Source organism: Symphalangus syndactylus, chromosome 5 (assembly GCF_028878055.3).
Source record: "Symphalangus syndactylus isolate Jambi chromosome 5, NHGRI_mSymSyn1-v2.1_pri, whole genome shotgun sequence".
NCBI classification, from domain to species: Eukaryota; Metazoa; Chordata; class Mammalia; order Primates; family Hylobatidae; genus Symphalangus; species Symphalangus syndactylus.
The window spans coordinates 28,720,690-28,740,545 of NC_072427.2; the positions used below are offsets into that span (position 1 = coordinate 28,720,690).

General features: G+C 39.8%; 1 protein-coding gene across 26 annotated transcripts in view; it reads left to right on the top strand.

Moving 5' to 3' along the window:
- The window catches only part of PEAK1 (pseudopodium enriched atypical kinase 1), a 293,590-nt gene that overhangs the window by 265,000 nt on the left and 8,734 nt on the right, over positions 1–19,856 (top strand). For all 26 annotated transcript variants that reach the window (XM_063638673.1, XM_063638670.1, XM_063638674.1 and 23 more), the window contains one exon: positions 2,946–3,691. In XM_063638673.1, the coding sequence (XP_063494743.1) occupies positions 2,946–3,691 (746 nt within the window). The remainder of the gene's footprint in view (positions 1–2,945; positions 3,692–19,856) is intronic.

Consider the following 19,856-nt stretch of genomic DNA (forward strand, 5'->3'; position numbering starts at 1 on the left):
AGATATTCTTGAAGAAAGTGGTGTGCTTGGGAAATGGATATAGTCATGTGCCATATAATGATGTTTTGGTCAACAATGGAGTGCACAAACAACACTGGTCTCATAGGATTATGATGGAGCTGAAAAACTGCTGTCACCTAGTGACATAGCCATTGTGACATCATAGTGCAAGGCATTACTCACCTGTTTGTGGTGATGCTGTTGTAAACAAACCTACTGCGCTGCCAGTCATATAAAGTATAGCACATACAATTATGTATAGTACATAATACTTGGTGATAAACTACTGTGTTACTGGTTTATGCATTTTCTGTACTATTACCATAATTTTAAAGTGTACTCCTACTTATTTTTAAAAAAACAGTAAAACAGCCTCAGGCGTGTCCTTCAGGAGGTATACCAGAAAAAGGCATTGTTATCTTAGGAGATGACAGCTCCATGTGTGTTACTGCCCCTGAAGACCTGCCACTGGGACAGGATGTGGAGGTGGAGGACCGTGATATTGATATTCTTGACCCTGTGTAGGCCTTTGTCATCATTGTCACTGTCTTCACGTGGTGTTTTTTTCTTATAAGGACACCAGTCATACTGGATTAGGGCCCACTCTAATGACCTCATCTTAACTTGATTACATCTACAAAGACTTTATTTCCAAATAAGGTCACATTCACATGTAAGGGGTTAGGACTAGTAATATGTGTGTTTGTGTCTTCGTTTTTAACAAAAAGGTTTATAAAAAAAAGTTTTGTTTAAATAGGGAAAGATTTGTAGCATAAAGACACAAAGAAAAAACAATTTTTTTTTTTTTTTTTTTGAGACAGAGTCTCGCTCTGTCACCCAGGCTGGAGTGCAGTGGTATGATCTCGGCTCACTGCAACCTCCACCTCCCAGGTTCAAACGATTCTCCTGCTTCAGCCTCCTGAGTAGCTGGGACTATAGGCATGCGCCACCATGCCTGGCTAATTTTTGTATTTTTAGTAGAGACAGGGTTTCCATGTTGGCCAGGCTGGTCTGAAACTCCTGGCCTCAAGTGATCCACTCGCCTTGGCCTTCCAAAGTGCTGGGATTATAGGCATAAGCCACCATGCCTGGCCCAAAGAAAATATATTTTGAAACAGTGTACAATGTATCTTAAGCTAAGTGTTATTATAAAAGTTAAACAAAATTTATAAAGTTAAACAAAATTTATAAAGTTAAACAAAATTTAAGTTTATAAAGTTAAAAAGTTAAGTAAGCTAAGGTTAATTTATTATTGGAGAAAATTTTTTAAATAAATTTAGTATAGCTTAAGTATACAGTATATATAAAGTCTACAGTAGTGTAGCGTATCCCTATCATATGCAACACTTACTATTACAATCCCAGATTATATTGGTGTTTACCATTGACATGCTTCAAGAACATGATTTTAACAAAACAAACCACCACCCCTATTCATTGTCATCCTCAGCACCATCCAGCGCCTTCTACTCTATATGAAGTAGAAGAATGTACGAGTTTCCTAGGACTGCTGTAAAAAAGTACCACAAATGGGTGGCTTAAAACAACACAAATATATTCTCTCACAGTTATGGAGGCTAGGAGTCTGAAATCAAGGTGTCAGCAGGGCTGTGTTCCCTCTGAGACAGTGAGTAGATTGCTTTCTTGCCTTTGTCTGGCATCTGGTAGTGGCCATCAATGCTTGGTATTCCTTAGTCTGCACCTGTGTCACTCTAGACTCTGCTTCCAATGTCATGTAGTGTTTTCTCTCTCTGTCCCTGTCTTTACATGGCATTTTCTCTTCTTATAAGGACATCAGCCATATTGGATTAGGGCCCGTCCTAATTACCTCATCTTAACTATTAAATCTACAAAGACTTCCAACAGGTCACATTCATAGGTACCAGGGGTTAGCACTTCAACATACCTTTTTGGGGAATATAATTAACCCGTAACAGAGCCTTATAACTCTGAGATCTTGAGTAGAGGCCTCATTTTAATAACAAGACTAATTTTTAATAGCCTTTATAGAAGTTTCATGTATATTTTTCTGTCTTTAAAAAATAATGTGTTCTCTCTGTTATACAATAAGCCCTGAAGGTATATTCAAACACACATGTGTTTTATCTTTTTCTAATCATAAATGCTGGAAACTAAGCAGAGATGAATGGTTCTCTAACTAGGGCTTATAAAAGATGTTGAAAGATAGTATCTCTCAAATCACAATGTATATGCCCACCAAAATAAAAGAGAATCACATAAGAGTTTAGGAATTAGTGTTCAGAACAGAAGTTGACTGTTCATATACACTGTTCCCCTTACCACAATCACAGGAATCTTTTACATAGACCGTTTAAGCAATGTCAGAATCCATCTCTATAGTAAAATAAATAGCATGGCTTTTGAAATTGTATTCATGTGTTGGAAAATGTTATATGCATGACAAGTGCTATATATAATACAATGTAACTGGAATAAAAAGAACAGAATAGTATCTTCTGAGCCCCTGTCTAATGGTCACATTGCTAGTTTCAATTCTGTTTGTAATAATGCTCCCAAGTATTTTCTTTATCCACAATGCTATCATCTCTACTCTGTCACAATCCAAGTATATTCGAGTGTCTGTCATCCCTTAATATTCTGGTGTGGTGAATATAGCACTCTGAAGGGTAGGACTGGAGAATCTGGTTTCCTTTTTGAAAACAAAACTCATCACCCAAACCAGTGTCTTGTTCCTAGACAGGGCCAAGACATTATGCATATTTGTCGTTCCCACCAAGGCTTCAATACTTCAATGTTTAGGTATTTGTTCTTTGGTTGTTCTCTTTTCCCATTTTGAACTAAAGAGTTGACTTATTCTTACATTCTCATGGCTACCTCACTCATTTCTGCTCAAGTTTCAGTTATAAAATTAGATTGAAAACTTTACTTACTCTTTTCTTTTTATTGCTTTAAAAACAATACAGGGCAATCTAGAGCAGCCATGATACCTCCCAAGCAGCCACGACAGCCCAAGGGAGCTGTGGACGATGCCATCGCCTTTGGAGGGAAAACAGACCAAGAAGCAACCAATGCTTCCCAACCTACACCACCCCCACTGCCAAAGAAGATGATCATAAGAGCCAATACAGAGCCAATCTCCAAGGACCTCCAGAAATCCATGGAAAGTAGTCTTTGTGTCATGGCTAATCCCACCTATGATATCGACCCCAACTGGGATGCCAGCAGTGCTGGTTCTTCCATCAGCTATGAACTCAAAGGACTGGACATTGAGTCTTACGACTCCTTGGAAAGGCCTTTGCGCAAGGAGAGACCTGTCCCCTCAGCAGCAAACAGCATTTCCAGCTTAACCACTCTCAGTATTAAGGATAGATTTTCCAACAGCATGGAATCCCTCTCCAGCCGGCGTGGGCCCTCTTGCAGACAGGGCAGAGGCATCCAGAAGCCACAGAGACAAGCACTTTATCGAGGACTTGAGAATCGGGAGGAAGTAGTGGGTAAAATCCGAAGCCTTCATACAGATACCTTGAAGAAACTGGCTGTTAAATGCGAAGACCTTTTCATGGCTGGGCAGAAAGACCAGCTCCGTTTTGGAGTGGACAGCTGGTCAGACTTCAGGCTAACCAGTGACAAACCATGTTGTGAGGCAGGTGATGCGGTTTACTATACTGCTTCATATGCAAAAGATCCACTTAATAACTATGCAGTCAAGGTAAGAAAATATTATAAATCTCATGTTAAGTCTTAACCAGTACATTGTTACTGGGATGGATTCATTCTGCTTTTCTCCTTTCTTTCCTTCATTCCTCCATTCAGCAAATTATTAAGCATCTACCCCTTACCAGATACTAGATTAAGCAGGGGACTTATTTATTATTTAGAGAAAACAGGTAACTTAACAGAATTATAACAGTATACTGCATGCAAAGATAGAGGTAAACAAGAATTCTGTGGGATCTTGGAGGTACCTTAACCCAAACTCTAGAAGTCAAAGAAGTCTTTTTTTTTTTTTTTTTTTTTTTTTTTTTTGAGATGGAGTTTCGCTCTTGTTGCCCATTGTGGAATGCAATGGTGCAATCTCGGCTCACTGCAACCTCCGCTTCCCAGGTTCAAGCAATTATCATGCCTTAGCCTCCCGAGGGTAGCTGGGATTACAGGTACCTGCCACCATGCCCAGCTAATTTTTGCATTTTAAGTGGAGATGGGGTTTCACCATGTTGGCCAGGCTGGTCTCGAACTCCTGATCTCAGGTGATCCTCCCGCCTTGGCCTCCCAAAGTGCTGGGATTACAGGCATGAGCCACCATGCCCAGCCAAAGAAGTCCTTTTAAAGTAGGTAACCTGGCCAGGCATGGTGGTTCATGGCTATAATCGCAGCACTTTGGGAACCTGAAGCAGGTGGATAGCTTGAGCCCAGGAGTTCGAGACCAGCCTAGGCAATGTGGTGAAACCCTGTCTCTACAAAAAAAATAGAAAAAATTAGCCAAATGTGGTGGCTCATGCCTGTAGTCCCAGCCACCCAGGAGGCTGAGGTGGGAGGATCACCTGAGCCCAGGAGGTCCGGGCTGAAGTGAACTATGATCGGGTCACTGCGCTCCAGCCTGGGCAACAAAATGAGACCCTGTCTCAAAAAAAAAGTAGGTAACCCTTGAGCTTTGCTTTTTGCAAGGGCTACCTATAAATACGAGGTCTGTTGTGTACCGTTCACTGCATGTTTCTGTCTGTTTTTTAGGCTGGAGTGCAGTGGCATGATCATAGCTCATTGCAGCCTCAGGTGTGTGCCACCACATGACTGATTTTTTTGGTTTTGGTAGAGATGGTGGTCTCACTATGTTGCCCAGGCTAGTCTCAAACTCCTGGCTTCCAGTGATCCTCCCACCTTGGCCTCCCAAAGTGCTGGGATTACAGGCATGAGCCACCATACCTGGTTTATGTTTCTGACTTCACCCTTTACCAGCTAAGAAATGCTTGTCTACCTCTGCTCTGTAACTCCTTTGCTCCCTAGAGAAACATTTTTATAGAGGAGGATAACTAATGTTTATTGATGTTCCTGGAACTTTATTTTTGTTATGTAATTTAATCTTCACATCAACTTTATGAGATTAAGATCTTTTTCTCCATTTGACATATGAGGAAAATGAAGCTCCAAGAAGTAAGCTGACTTGGTTAGGATCACACAGCTAGCAAGTAGTAGAGCTGAGTTTTTTGTTGTTGTTTTTGTTTTGTTTTGTTTCGTTTTGTTTTGAGACAGAGTCTCGCTCTGTTGGCGGGCTGGAGTGCAGTGGCACGATCTTGGCTCACTGCAACCTCTGCCTCCCAGGTTCAAGCGATTCTTTTGCCTCAGCCTCCCGAGTAGCTGGGACTATAGGTGTGCACCACCATGCCCAGCTAATTTTTGTATTTTTAGTAGAGACGGGGTTTCACCATTTTGGCCAGATGGTCTCAATCTCTTGACCTCGTGATCCGCCCACCTCGGCCTCCCAAAGTGCTGCGATTACAGGCGTGAGCCACCATGCCTGGCCAGAGCTGAGTTTTAATCACAAATATTTCTGACTCCATAGCTGCATTTTGTCCATTGTGCCACTTATCAATTTCTTACATATAGATTGCTTATTTCAGATAACTCACTTCTTCAAGACAGCTAAACTCTTGACATCAAGAATTCTTGCCCATTTACATTCACTGTAACAGAAAACCATAGATTTCGTCAATGTAATAAATACAGTGTGGACTTTGAAGTCCAAAAGGTTTGGGTTCAGATCCTGGTTCTGCCTCTTAGTAGCTTTGTCAATATTGGCACCCATCTTATGGAGCTGTTGTTTGGTTAAAAGAAAACAAAATGTCCCTAATAAGTGTTCATTTCATTCACTACCCACTAGCTTCTTCCCTAGGTTACTTTAAGAGAGTAACAATCTTTGAGCCTCAATTTCCTCCTCTTTCAGATGTTTACAGTGAGTGTAGGATCAAGTGAGATAATGCATGTGAAAGGCTTTTGAAAAACACAAAGCCCTATATGTAAACTTAAGGTAGTGTTCTCCATTCCCATAGTCTGTTTTTACTGATTCTATTCACTGGTTCAAAACCAATTAACACATCTAAATGACTTTTACATGTTAATTTGGCTTAGAAAGACCAGATGGTATCTTAGCAAATTAATGGATAAGGTAAACTATTGGCCTTACCTGTCTATCAAGACAGAATGTATGTTTGAAACAGACCTACAACTAGCTACCCTCTGCAGTTACAGTATCTACACCAGTTGACTGTCTGATGTCACTGGCAGAGTAACCCTGTGCTCCAGCCCACATTTTTTAAATTAAACTGAGGGGTAAACTGTAAGGAGGGGGATCTGGATTCAAGTTAATACATTACTATTGAGTTTAAAAAGGCATTTTGAGATTATAGCACTTAAGAGCTGTTATATAAATTGAGGTTATGGTGCCTTATCTATCTTGGGCCCTTATTGCTGCAAAATCACCAATGCAGGATGAGTACCTGTTTCAGAAAGGGACATTGAACTATCTGTTCTTTCAAAACAATTGAGAAGTAGGGCTTGACTAACTTTATGTGTTATTGCCGTGCAATCTTGTCTCTTTCCCAAATCAGTGGTCTGGTGTTGATTTCTTTGTTTATAATGATGTAAAACCAATCTCTAAAGAACAGTTGGCAAGTGGTTATATACTAGGAGTTGTTGGCAGGTTTGGAAAAGGATATTTTACACTAAATGCTAAATATAAATGTCTCTTTTAAGACCCTGTGGTATTTCCAGAAGTGCCCAATTGATTGTACTATTAGGGCTCTGTGAACCCTGCCTTTGCAGAGATAAGCAAAAGACACTAACAGTTGGCCCACACAAACAACTTTTTCTGTTTATCTTCTTAAATTCCCTTCCCATACTAAGGGAATTTAGAAGAGTCTAATGGGTGTAACTGTCTCTTGAAGAGACTAAAAGTTCTTTAAAATGTTGCAAACAAAAAGTCAATGGTAGACTGGGCGTGGTGGCTCACGCCTGTAATCTCAACAGTTTGGGAGGCTGAGGCAGGCGGATCACCTGAGATCAGGAGATGGAGACCAGCCTGGCCAACATGGCAAAACCCCATCTCTGCTAAAAATACAAAAAAAAAAAAAAAATAGCCAGTCATTGTGGCAGGCAACTGTAATCCCAGTTACTCGGGAGGCTGAGGCATGAGAATTGCTTGAACCCAGGAGGTGGAGGTTGCAGTAAGCTGAGGCACTGCACTCCAGCCTGGGCAGCAGAGTGGAACAACGTCTCAAAAAAAAAAAAAAAAAAAAAAAATCAATGGTAGAATTTAGCAATTTGAAAGCCAAAGGATACCACCCCTCCTCCTTCAATACCAAATCCACTGCAGTCATAGAGTACTAACTGTATGTTATTTTAGTTTGCTCAAGTTGCATGACAACACACCATATTCTATATCACTTAAACAACAGAAATTTATTTTCCCTATTTCTGGAGGCTAAAAAATTCAAGATCATGGTTCCAGCTTATTTGCTTTCTGGGGAGGGCTTTCTTCCTGGTTTACAGACAGCCACCTTCTCTCTGTGTCCTCACATGGCAAGGAGTGAGGGAAAGAGGAAGGAAGAGAGTGCAAGGGAGAGGCTATGCACTGGTATCTCTTATAAGGACACCAGTTCTATTGTATCAGGGCCCTATGCTTATGACCTCATTTAGCCTTAATTACCTCTTTGTAGGTACTGTCTCACATTGGGGGTTCAGGATTCAGCATACGAATTGGTGGTGGGGAACACATAATTTAGCCCATAGCACTCTACCTCTAACCCATCCTGCCTCAGAATATCTGTCCTTATAGCATGCAGAACACATCCAAACAGCTCCAAAAGTCTTATTTATGACAGCATCAACTCTAAAGTCTAAAGTCCAAAGTCTCATCTAAATATCATCTAAATCGGATATGGGTGAGATTCAAGGTATGATTTGTCCTGAGGCTCTCCAGTTGTGAACCTGTGAAACCACAAGTTACATGCTTACAAAATACAACTGTGAACAGGCATAGGATAGACATTCCCATTCCAAGAGAAAGAAATCAGAAGGAAGGAAGGAGTGATAAATCCCGAGCAATTCCAAAACCTGGCAAGTCAAGTTCTATTAAATCTTCGGCCCAAGAATCATCCTCTTTGGTTTGATACTCTCCCCTGCAAACCCACTGGGGTGGCAGCATCACCACCATGGCTCCGCATAGTGGCCCAATACTGAGGCACTGGTCATGGTTATCCTAGCCTACCAGATCTCAAAAGGCAGCTTCACCCTTTGAAACTGAGGATGGAACAGCCTTGCTTGCTGGTCCTTTGGTGGGAAAAGCAGCCCTGATGTTTCTGTATCACTTTCAGGATCATTCTTCCCTTTCCTTGAAGAATAGTACATGTTTGCAGCCAAATAGCTCTCTGGGCTAGTCCTGTAGAATCCAAGTTCAGTAGCCTTCCTTTATTTTGTCCCACTTTGTCCCTTTTAATTCAAACTGGCAGTGTCTTTGCTGGTATAATGCCATTATTATCCCTGACTTGTGCTGAGATGGCTGGTTAAGTCCATAAGTCATATCTATCTTCTCTTTATCAAATAGTTGTTTAGCCACACCCTTGGTATTCTCTTAGAACAAGCTTTCACATTTTTTTTTTTTTTTTTTTTTTTTTGAGATGGAGTCTCACTCTGTCACCCTGGCTGGAGTGCCGTGACACGATCTCGGTTCACTGCAGCCTCCACCTCCCGGGTTCAAGTGATTCTCCTGCCTCAGCCTCCCAAGTAGCTAGTATTACAGGCATCCGCCACCACACCCGCTGATTTTTGTATTTTTAGTAGAGACAGCATTTCACCATGTTAGCCAGGCCGGTCTCGATCTCCTGACCTCAAGTGATCCACCCGCCTCAGCCTCCCAAAGTACTGGGATTACAGGCATGAGCCACCACGCCCGGCCTCACCGTTTTCACAGTATGGATAGACTGCAAATTTTCCAAGTCTTCACGTTCTGGTTTCTTTTTGCTCAACAATTCCTTTTTCAACTCATCTCTCTCCTTTCACATTTTACTATAAGCAGTCAGGAGGAACCAAGCCACTCCTTCACTTTGCTTAGAAATCTCAATTTCATGTCTTGCAAGTTTTGTCTTCTACAAAACACAGTCCTTCTAAGTTCTTTGCCACTTTATGACAAGGATTCCCTTTCCTCCAGTTTCCAATAACGTTCCTTGTTACTATCAGAAACCTCATCAGAATCGCCCCTAGCATCCGTATTTCTAGCAACTGTCTGTTCATGGTTATCTGGACTTTTTCTCACATGCATCTCAAAACTCTTCTAGCCTCTACCCAATTCCAAAGCTGCTTCTACCTTTTAAAGTATTTTTACAACAGCACCCCATTTCTCAGTATCAAAATCTCATTCTACTCAGGCTGCCATAACAAAATACCATAGACTGAAAAGGATAAATTTATTTTCTCACAGTTATGGAGGCTGGAAGACCCAAGATCAAGGTTCTAGCTGATTTGGCTTCTAGTGAGGGCTCCCTTCCTGGCTTACAGATAGCCTCCTTCTCACTGTGCCCTTACATGACAGGGAGAGAGAGAGAGAGAGCGAGAGAGAACACAAGAAGCATGTGCAAGCACGCCCGGGTGTCTATTCTTAGAAGGACACTAATCCTGTCACATCATGGCCCCACTCTTATGATCTCTTTTAATTAATTACCTCCTTGTTAGCCCTGTCTCCAAAATACAGTAACATTGTAGGCTAGGGCTTCAACATATGAAGAGGTTGGGAAGAGAGACAATTCTGTCCATAGCAGGTGTCATGTTTGTCTTTGTTATAAAGTAAGTGGTTTTAACTCAGGACTTTTCCTGGATTTGAAGGTTTTCCTCTTTCATATTTATTCTAATCTTCATTCAACATGATTAGCTTTATTATTTGTATTGGTCTTAAATGAAGAGGCATCACAGCACTGAATAAAGAGCTTTGGAGTCAGCTGACCTGGGTCCAAGTTCTGAAGATATCACTGTATATTTTTGTGCAAGTCATGCGCCTCTCTTGGTTTTCACATCAGTGTATATTAACTGCCCTACTTACCTCAGATGATTGTTATAGTACATGTGTTTATGTAGGGAAACTGCTTTTATAAACTGTAAAGTACATATAAAATAATGCATTATTGTTATTAACAATAATGGAAAATTGCTGCTCAACATTTTATAGATCACTCACTGTTATTCTTTCTTAATGTTAGGCTTTGGCTTGAGCATATTTAGATAGGTTCTGCACTTAGATATTCTTTCTCGTTACTTCAGAGATGTAAACATCTTTGTTTTTCCTTAAAATTTTGAGAGAAAGCTACAGACAGCTTCAAGAATTTAAATACTTCCAAAAATTGGAAACAAACTAGGTACCTTATATTAAGGAACCAATATAATAAATTATGGCACATAAGTCCAATGGAATGTTTGTAGCTACTAAAAGCAGTAATTATGAAGACTATGTAAAATTATGAAAAACATTTTTTAAATGTCACATGAAAGTAGCAGAATACCAATAACATGATCATAACTTTAAGAAAATTGACCTACAAAATGGTAATACTCAAATAATTCCTATGTTAAGGTGGTAACAGTTATCCTTTTTGATTACTTAAAAAACGATGTCCTAATGTCTTTTCAATTAAAAAAACAAGAATCAGAGATTTTGGACCATTTAACACTAAGTTTATTGAAAACAGGTATCCTTAGTTATTCATCTCTGTAGTCCCATCCTCTAGTACCAATTATAAACAGCACCTGTTTAATGCTACTCAGCTTTTGCACACTCTCGTTCCTCTATCTGGACTGCTCGTCTCCTGGGAGGCAGTATAATACAATAAAGAACTTCTGCGTTGTGCTCTGCTGTGACCTATTTCAGAATCACCTGAGGGATCCTCATTAAAAATCTCATTTCCTACAGAATGAGAATGGCTGGCAGTAAGGCCTTGGAAACTGCATTTGTAGCAAGTACCCCAAGTGGTTCGTTCCTATGTACAAAATGTGAGGACTGTTAACAAAGTGGCTAAGAATTTAGGCTTTTAAGTCAGACATACCTGGGTTTAAATCTGTGCTTTAGCTACATATTAGCTGTTACCTTGGCTATTACTTGCCTTTTCTATTTCCAGTGTCTTTATCTGTAAAATGGAAAAAATACTTCAGGTCTTCTTAAAACCATTGTAAAAAATCACAGAAGTTAATATGTATATAGTGATATATATACACACACACACATACACACACACACATACACACACACAGTGCTGAGAGCATCATTTGGCACAAAGTTAAGCATTTAGTAAAAGTTGGTTATTCCTTCCTTTTCACATACTTAGAAAGCTCCTATGTGTTCTTAAAGAATCCAGCTCTGAATTTTCTTCTTTAATTTTCTAAGCACATGTTGCACGCTATACCTACTGGATTTCTTAATCATTGCATTATCATGAGACAGTTGTATAATTAAACAAAAACATGCTTCCTCTCCCCTCTCCCCACTATTATACCTGACCTTTTCCATGGCGGGGACCATGGCTTATTAATTCTTATATCCTTAGCATCTATTATAATATCACGTACATAGTTGGCACTCAGTAAGTATTTCTTTACCCTTCAAAAAATGTTTACTGTATAAAACATTGTGATATTTGTTGTAGTTTACAGAAATACATATGAATGAAACAAAAGCCTTGCCCTCAAGAAGCTTATATTCCAGTGAGAAAGACAAAGGCATAAATAATAGCTCTTAAAACAGATTATAATGAAATTTCAGAGTGGTATGCAGAGATGTAAAGATAAATGAAGATTAATGAATGAAATAAGTTATTAACACTTATCTTGGGGCCAATAAGAAAGGGCCGTTTGTATCCACTTTGCTATTCTTTGTGGTAAATGCAGTACATTGAGAGAATAGTGGAAAATTAGGCTACGGAGGGATTAGAGAACATATTTAGAGATTTGAGTGATGTGCTTAAGAGGTTAGACTTTATTTTGTGTTTTGTGGGAAGCCACTAAGTATTTTTAAACAGAAATAACATAAAATTTTGGATGACAACCATGGTAAGAGAGGTCAGAAGGACTGGAAGCAAGGAAGCCAGTCATTATGCTATTGCAGTAGTCCAGGTAAAATGAGACCTGATGTAAGGCAAAGGAAAAGAAGGGGCAGAGCTGAGGAAGGCAGTAGACCATGTCTGGTGAGTATGGGATTAGGGCAGTGATGCTAAAATTTCAAGGTAGAACAACCTCCAAGAGAATGGTGATGCCATTGGTTGAAATATGAATCAGAAAAGCCAGAAAGATGAGATCTCAATGGGATATGCCCATAGGGCAGCCAAGTTGAGAGAACCCCAGGATCCAGGTAAAAATACGGGTTTGGTACTCAGAAGAGAGCTCAAGCCTAGAAATGTGGTCATAGACTTGATTTAGTTGAAACTGTGGGACTACATGAGATTGTAACGGAAGAGTGCAAAGCGGGAAAAGGCCCATACATCTAAGTGACCCAAAGCAGGAGCAATTGGAAAATCTGTAGCAAAAGGCAGGGCCCTACAGGCCAGAGAGTCCAAGGTTGCAGAGGGCTTGTGCAGAATGAAGACTCAGAAGAAGGCAAGAATTTAATGTCTTGTAAGCCTCAAGAAAATGCAATGTTGGTAATAATTGGGGTGAATGCCAGACACAGTGGTTAAAGAGCGAATAGGAAGAGGAAGCTGTGGAGGCAGTGAGCACAGCCTACTTTTTAAATAAATGTTTTGGTGAAAGAAGAGCCAAATTGATTTCCAAACAATATTCAATTTTCAACTCCCATTTTCCATCTCGTCCATACCTTCTTTTACCCTCTCTTCCCCATTTGGTGAGCCACCACCCAGCAGATTGCGTTGTCTGTCTCTGTGGGCTATATATTAGCTGGCCTCCAGCCGTTAACTTAAATATTCCTGCTCTCAAAGTAAAACTTAACATAAACTTAAGTCTGAACTTAACTTCCCTGTTCTCTAAATAAAAATCTACCTTGCTTTTTCCCTTTCAAAGAATCTGGGTAGGCAATAACCAAGCACATAATCCTCATATCCTCATAGTAGACTAAATCCTCATATCTAAATCCGTAGTAGACTAATCCCTCATATCCTCATAGTAGACTAAAGCCAATTTTAGAAGGGCCTTCGCCATTCTACACAGTGGGAAACTAAGGCCAGAGAGGAACAATCACTTCTCCATGGGCACACCAGCTTTGTGGCAGGCTACCTCCTGACTCCTAGGTAGAACCTCTCCTATTATTGCATGCCTGAGGCAGTAAACTGAACTTGCTGTGTCTCAGTGTTGCTTCTTAATGGAAAAATGACAGCCTTTTGCTTAGAATCAGGATGGACAGTTGGCAAAATTATGGCTCAGTATCACTGAGATACTGTTTTTTCATTGCACTTATGAGATCATTTTATAAAAAGTACTACCATGTGAGACCACAGAGGAAATTTGGATGCAGTTACTTTGAAGAGGGTGCTAAAAATTTCACATAAGCAAAAAGTACAAATTTTTGAGTTCTTTTCCAACAGTTCCATAATTGGGATAGTAGGTATCTTTAAAGTAGTCCCAGTCTTTGTTCTCAAGGATAGAGCACCCAAAACTCAGTAAAGATGTACACTTCCCTGTTACAAAAGTGGGGCTGCTTCCTTTCTTCCAGCTATGCCAGAATCTTGTTAAAAGCTTGTAATAATGTAGAGGTGAACTGTGGAGACCAGCATCTTTTACCGCATTTTTGACTCCAGAGTCTCCGTTTATCTCATTTGGGTGAATGCTGACAAAACAAGATACTAAACGAAAAAGCATTACAGGAACAACGATGATTGGTAGAAATTTACAACTAGTACGACTATATATACAGGCAATTAATTACTGGCTTAGTGGTGAGGAAAAAACTAGAGGGGAAACCACTTCCACTTTCATAATTCAAAATAAATATTTTTAACAGTGAAACTTTACAGAAAGTGGTTGATCAGCAGCCAACTACACATACTCATGGCCATCCTAGTTTGGTGTCCATTTTGTTTCAGGCTCAGTGCATACAGAAGCGCCTGAGTCTCAACTGGGAATTGATTTAGGAAGGAGAGGTTTTGGATGTTTGTGTAAACCTGGAATCAAAATGAGTTGTCTGGTAGGAAAAGGGAGCATGGCTTTAATTAATGAGGTGAGAGGATATAGTTGAGAATCACAAGTTGGAATTCAAGTTAATTGAATTCCTAATGTGGGCCCTGCGCTGGTTATTGGACTACTCTCTGCCTCAGTTTCTCTAGTGTGAATATCCTGGGCATCCTTCTGTCAGCCTAAATTACTGGCTCAGGAACACGAGTTATTTTCATTGGACACACATGCTGAGTGGGAGAGTGAAAAGCTTTGATGAGTACAAGTCACAAATAAAATGATGAAATCTTACATAGTTGCCTTCTTGAATTTCTCTTCTAGGATCCAAAATCACTTTCTTGGGCATGTGAACATTTTTGCAGCAATTCAAGCTGTAAATTACCTGGCCTACCCAACAGTTCTCATAGCAGATTCCTACAACATGGAGTCCTGAGTACTTTGGGCCCATACAGCATTTTATATATTAAACACTTAATCTATTTTGAATATAGTTGTAACAGCATTGAGTGTGTGTGGGTCTTAGCTCTGTAGCAGCAAGTATAGCAATACTCCTCCTAGGCAGATCAAGGAATTGAGGTCAATCACTGATCAGCCTGTATTCTTAGAGTGGGGTTATACCAAATACTGGATATCAATTTAGAAGTTGCAGGGTTTCATTCTATGCTCACTCCCATTTGCAGTTGTACTTTTGTGTGATGTGACAAAATGGCACAGATGGTGTAATGTGTGTGATCTTTAATGTTTCTCATTTTTGTCCCTCCACAATTCATTCCCTATAGCATCCATCTCACTTAAGGTTCACTGAGGCACTATAAAATGCATAGAGTGAGATGGAAATGAGATTCCCTGCTGATAAACTGGAGGTAGGCTGAAGGCATACTGGGCCCATAATGGAAAAATCAGAGCTAATGTAGAATATTTTTGAAGAGTCTTATATTTTGTTATTATTGCTTACTTTGGGGCAAAGGAGAGAAAATTGAATCGAATGACAAAAAGCCATGTTGTTTTGTATAGTTTTGTGCAGTACAAAATCAGCAAGCCCCCAGGGCAGCCTGGACTCAACAGACAGCCCTCACTGATCAGATTTCACTCATTTGTGTAGTCAGGTCATTCATGAGTGTTTATTATTCAGATTTTTCTGCCATTGCCCCCACCCCGTCACCTTGCCAACTTTTATCTGTTTCATAAAAGCTGTTCATATATTCTACCTGTTCCGAGTAAATAAGCCCTATGGCAGCACTGGATCAGATATTGCCTTTTCTCAGAATCTTTTACAGACATGTGGAGCAAGTACTACGTGCCTTGCTCTGTGCTAGGCCCTAAAGATACAAGTATCTGCTTGTAAGATAGACAAACAAATGTCAGAGGAGGGAAGAAAGGGGGCAAGGGTTGAAAAACTGTTGGGTACTGTGTTCAGTACCTGGGTGATGGGATCAGTTGTACCTCAAACCACAGCATCATGAGATATACCCAGGTAATAAACCTGCACATGTACCCCCTGAATCTAAAATAAAATTGAAAAAAAATTATAAAAAAAATTTTTTAAAGATAAAAAATGTGATAACTGCAATAATAGAGATATGTACAAGATATAGAAGTAACACAGAAAGGGGGTTTAGGGTATTTAGCACTTCCTCTCTCTGATAAAAATAATGCCTGAGAAGGGCTTTAAAAGAAGTAGGAATCCCTCAGACAGATGAGGGGTGACAAGGAGCCCCAAACTGAGGGAGCACCTGGAGGGTAGAGTGGGTGGCTGGCTGCAGATAGCTCAATATAGTAAGAGCAAATGGAACACAGGTGGGAAGTAGGACTGGAAAGGGAGGCAAGGCCAGGACTTTCTCCTATGAGGATAAAGCCGAGCCGCTAGGAAATTTAAATAAGGAGGAAATACCAGCTGTTGTTTTTTAATGGCTCTGTAGCCATGTGGAAGATGTATTTGAGGGGATCACATTAGAGGCAGGCAGATCAGTTGGAAAGCTTTTGTGGTTGTCCAGGCAAGTGATGAAGGTAGCAATAGAGATGGAGAAAACAGGATAATTTGAAAGTTATTTAGAAGAAAAATCAATAAGAGTTGGTAATTAATTAGCCATAGGGAGTGAAGATGCAGGAGAAATCCAAAGTAAATTTGGTTTTTCATCCAGGTAACAAAGCCATTCATCAGGAGAGGGAGTACTGGGAAAGCAGTGAGTTTGGTGGGACGAAGAGTTCAGGTTTGGTTATGTTGACTTTAAGTAATCTATGGGTTAGGACATATATGGGAAGAAATCAAGTAGGTCATTGTATAGATGAGCCTAAAGCCCAAAGACAAGTGTGTGTTACAAATGTAGATACGGAAGTCAGTAGTGTATATGACATGGTTGAAGCCATGAGCAAGCTTGCTGAAGAGAGCTTGTCAATGAAAAACTAGAATGGAGAGCAGGCACTCCAAATACCAGCACTTTAGGGAACCTTTGGGAAAAAGGATCAATGAAGAAGAATGGGTAACACCATGCCATTCAACGACAGATTAATTCCATAGTCATATCATCCAGTTTTGCACAGGTCCACCTTTCCCCCATCCCTCTGACTTAGTTGCCTTAAACAGAGTATATGTTGTTGAGAGAGCATCAGGAGGTATGTCCTCTCACAGGTCCCAGGCTTTGTGATCATTCTGAAAGGTTCAGTAGTGTTAAACAGCACTATCTTCTCCCCAGCTATTTTTAATGGGACTTTACAGTCAAAGCCCCTGCGGTCTAGTTTTTAGAAGTTAGCTGTCTAGGTTGAAGTTATTACAAACATAAATGCTTTTTAATGACAAATTTGCCTCAAAGGTATGCAGGGCAGTTGTCATGAGCAACATGGAAAATGAGCCCCTGAACCGAAATGTATGTTTGGAATTAAACTTTTCAGGTTGTGCATGAGGAACCATTTTCAAGCTCTGTTTCCCTGCTAAGATTGTAAATGTTGAGTTCTTTGACCCGAGTCTGAGAAGGTCTCAGGAGAGGGTAATTTGGCTATGATTCTAGAAGACAATATGTTGTTTCCCCTCTCCCCCAGTTTTCCAACAGATAATTTATCAGTGGTTAAAGGGTCTCCACTCCCTGTATTTAGGAATCTGGTCAGAATGCTTCAGGATGCTGTGTTTTACAGATGGGAAGTGCTCAGGAGCCATGAGATACTTGTTCGAATGATCAATTGATAATGAATTAATATTTTTCCCTTCTCTGTCCTCACTGATCTTTATTAACCCAGACAAGCACCCAGTTTCCCTTCAAGCCTCTGTTTTTGCAACTGTAGGTTATTCATGTTGGTGCATATGTATATACCAGCTGGCTGGCTGGCCCTTTTGATGTTCCTCTGAATCCTTTGGAGAATAGCTCAAGCGGGCATTTCCTGTGAGCTGGCAAGTGGGCGAGGGTTCCTGTGCCCAGGATGGGCTTCTCTTCCTGTCTGTGCTCTTCACACGAGGAGTTCCCTTGGCACGCATTTGGTATTGCCACCATCATAGAAACAAAAACTTATCCAGAAAGAGGCCCTGTGGTGTATTTTACAAGAATATTCAGCCTTCAGCAGCCTGGTTTTGTTCTCCTGCTGCACAGTTTATAAGTAAATGACTCCTGGATGTTGATATTGCAGCTCCCTCTAGTGTCACTGTGGCTCAGGCTCTCATAGCATTTTTTCTTGCCTTTCAGAAAATATAGACAGCACAGAATCTGCCAAATTCACAGCATTTTAAGTAGATTTTCCCAAACATAGCCAAGGCAAATATGAGGTGATTTTTCCTCTATTAGAAAAGGGAATGTTTAATGAAGATGTGGGACCATTCCAGTTCTAGTTTATTTTTATTCCTATTTTTAAATTTTGGGGGTCCTAGGAGGAGTCCTGAAGTAATCATTTATAGATTAAAGAATAGCTGGCATGAACAAGTAGAATCTTTCTTGAGATTCCTCCTGCTACTCTTGAGATGCCAGCTACTCTTTATAAAGAAGGAATGTGAATTCTTTTCAAGAAAGATAATGAGAGCCAAGAAGAAGTTACATTAATCCCTGGTAGAGAAAATACTGGGTAAGGGCAGAAGGAAAAAATTTGACAGGAAGAACCCTATCCATTTGTTCTGAAAAATTGGTTTGTTTTCTGAAATAACTTTTGAACTAGAAATTTATTATCTGAAGTGAGGTCATTTTGAAGTTTTTTTTTTAACTAAAGGAGTTATTAATATTTGAAAAATGGCTACAATGTGGTACCTAGAATAATATAATACTCCTACCTAAATTAACATCATTGCAGGCTCCATAATAAAGATTTATGAGATACCCATCAAGCAAAATCCTATTATGGAAATCTCCATTGGTCTGTGTTTGGGTTATAACTGTTTTCAGGGTTATGAACCAAGTAAAATCACTCTTTTTCCCTCCTCTTTTACACTCTAGTCTTCTCCCTTTTGCCTTTGCTCTTAAAGCTAGAGTGTCTCACTATTCTTCAACCTGTCTATGTATTATAAAATGAAGAGATAAGAAAGTGCTGCCCACTCAGGTTGGCTATCTAGGGAGACCATTTTCCTTTAGAGCATCCAAAATCGTGGAACAATTTATCATTTCTTCTTCATAAATCACTTTGATCCTTTATCTCAAGTAGATCTGTGAAGCTAAACATAAACTCTTATTGTAGTATCCACACTCTTGTCTACTCACAAAGCTCTGGAGGACCTTATAAAAATGTGTGTGTCTGTGTGAATGTCTAGATATAATTAGAATATCACAATTAAAATACTAGTCACAATTAGAATACCTTCTCTGCTTCTAATGTTAAACTACAAGGTCACAATTTTTTTTTTCAGCCTGACTTGACATAGTTAAAACTAGACTTGGCCAAACAATTGTCTCTCATAGCTTTAGGTTGCCCTCTCTTGGATTCTAACATACTGCTGGTGTTAACTTGTTTGTCAGGGCTGACCCTGGCTTGGAGGTATTGAATGTTAGCAGTTTCTTTTTGTCTGTCCTCTATCAAACTTGTGGTCAGAGAGCCTCACTGCTGTGGCAGGTGGCTGGCGGGACTCAAAATAAAGATCTATTTTTCTGTTTTGCTCATTGTTTCAAAAAATTAGGATTCTCTAAGATTGCATTAGTTTGACATTTGCAAGTTGTTAACTGCTTTAGTCATTATCAGTGTTGCATTTGTACAACTTTGTAGTTTACAGATGTACTCTATATACTTGATCCCAATTAATCCTCACAACTGCCCTGTGAAGTAGATTTCAGTGTTCTTCATATTGTCTCCTTTAATAGGGAGACTGAGACCCAGAGAAATTAGTGAAATGCCCAAGGTTATACAGCTAGTAGCAAAGCTAAATCCCAGGCCTCCCAAGCCCTTGGAGAGTGTCCTTTTTTATAATGTAATAGCTAGAGTTTAACCATCCAATCTGATTCAGCTAAATTTAGTGGTATGAAGAATTGAGACCCTTGAGCTTTCATTCCAGAAGACAAGGTAATATTGAGCAAATTTAACTGGCAATGGGGTTAATGGTGCCATGTGCTGGATCCAACTCCTATACAACTAAACAATGACTAGTATAGAATTTTTAAATACCTGGTAACACTTAAATGTGAAATATTGCCAACAGTGCAGTTATAAAAATAACAAATGTTATGATTGATGAATATATAGGATTATATATTATACTGCATATACTAAGACTTCGAGAGCTTTCCAGAGATAATATTTTCTGAAAGATATATGTTTGAACT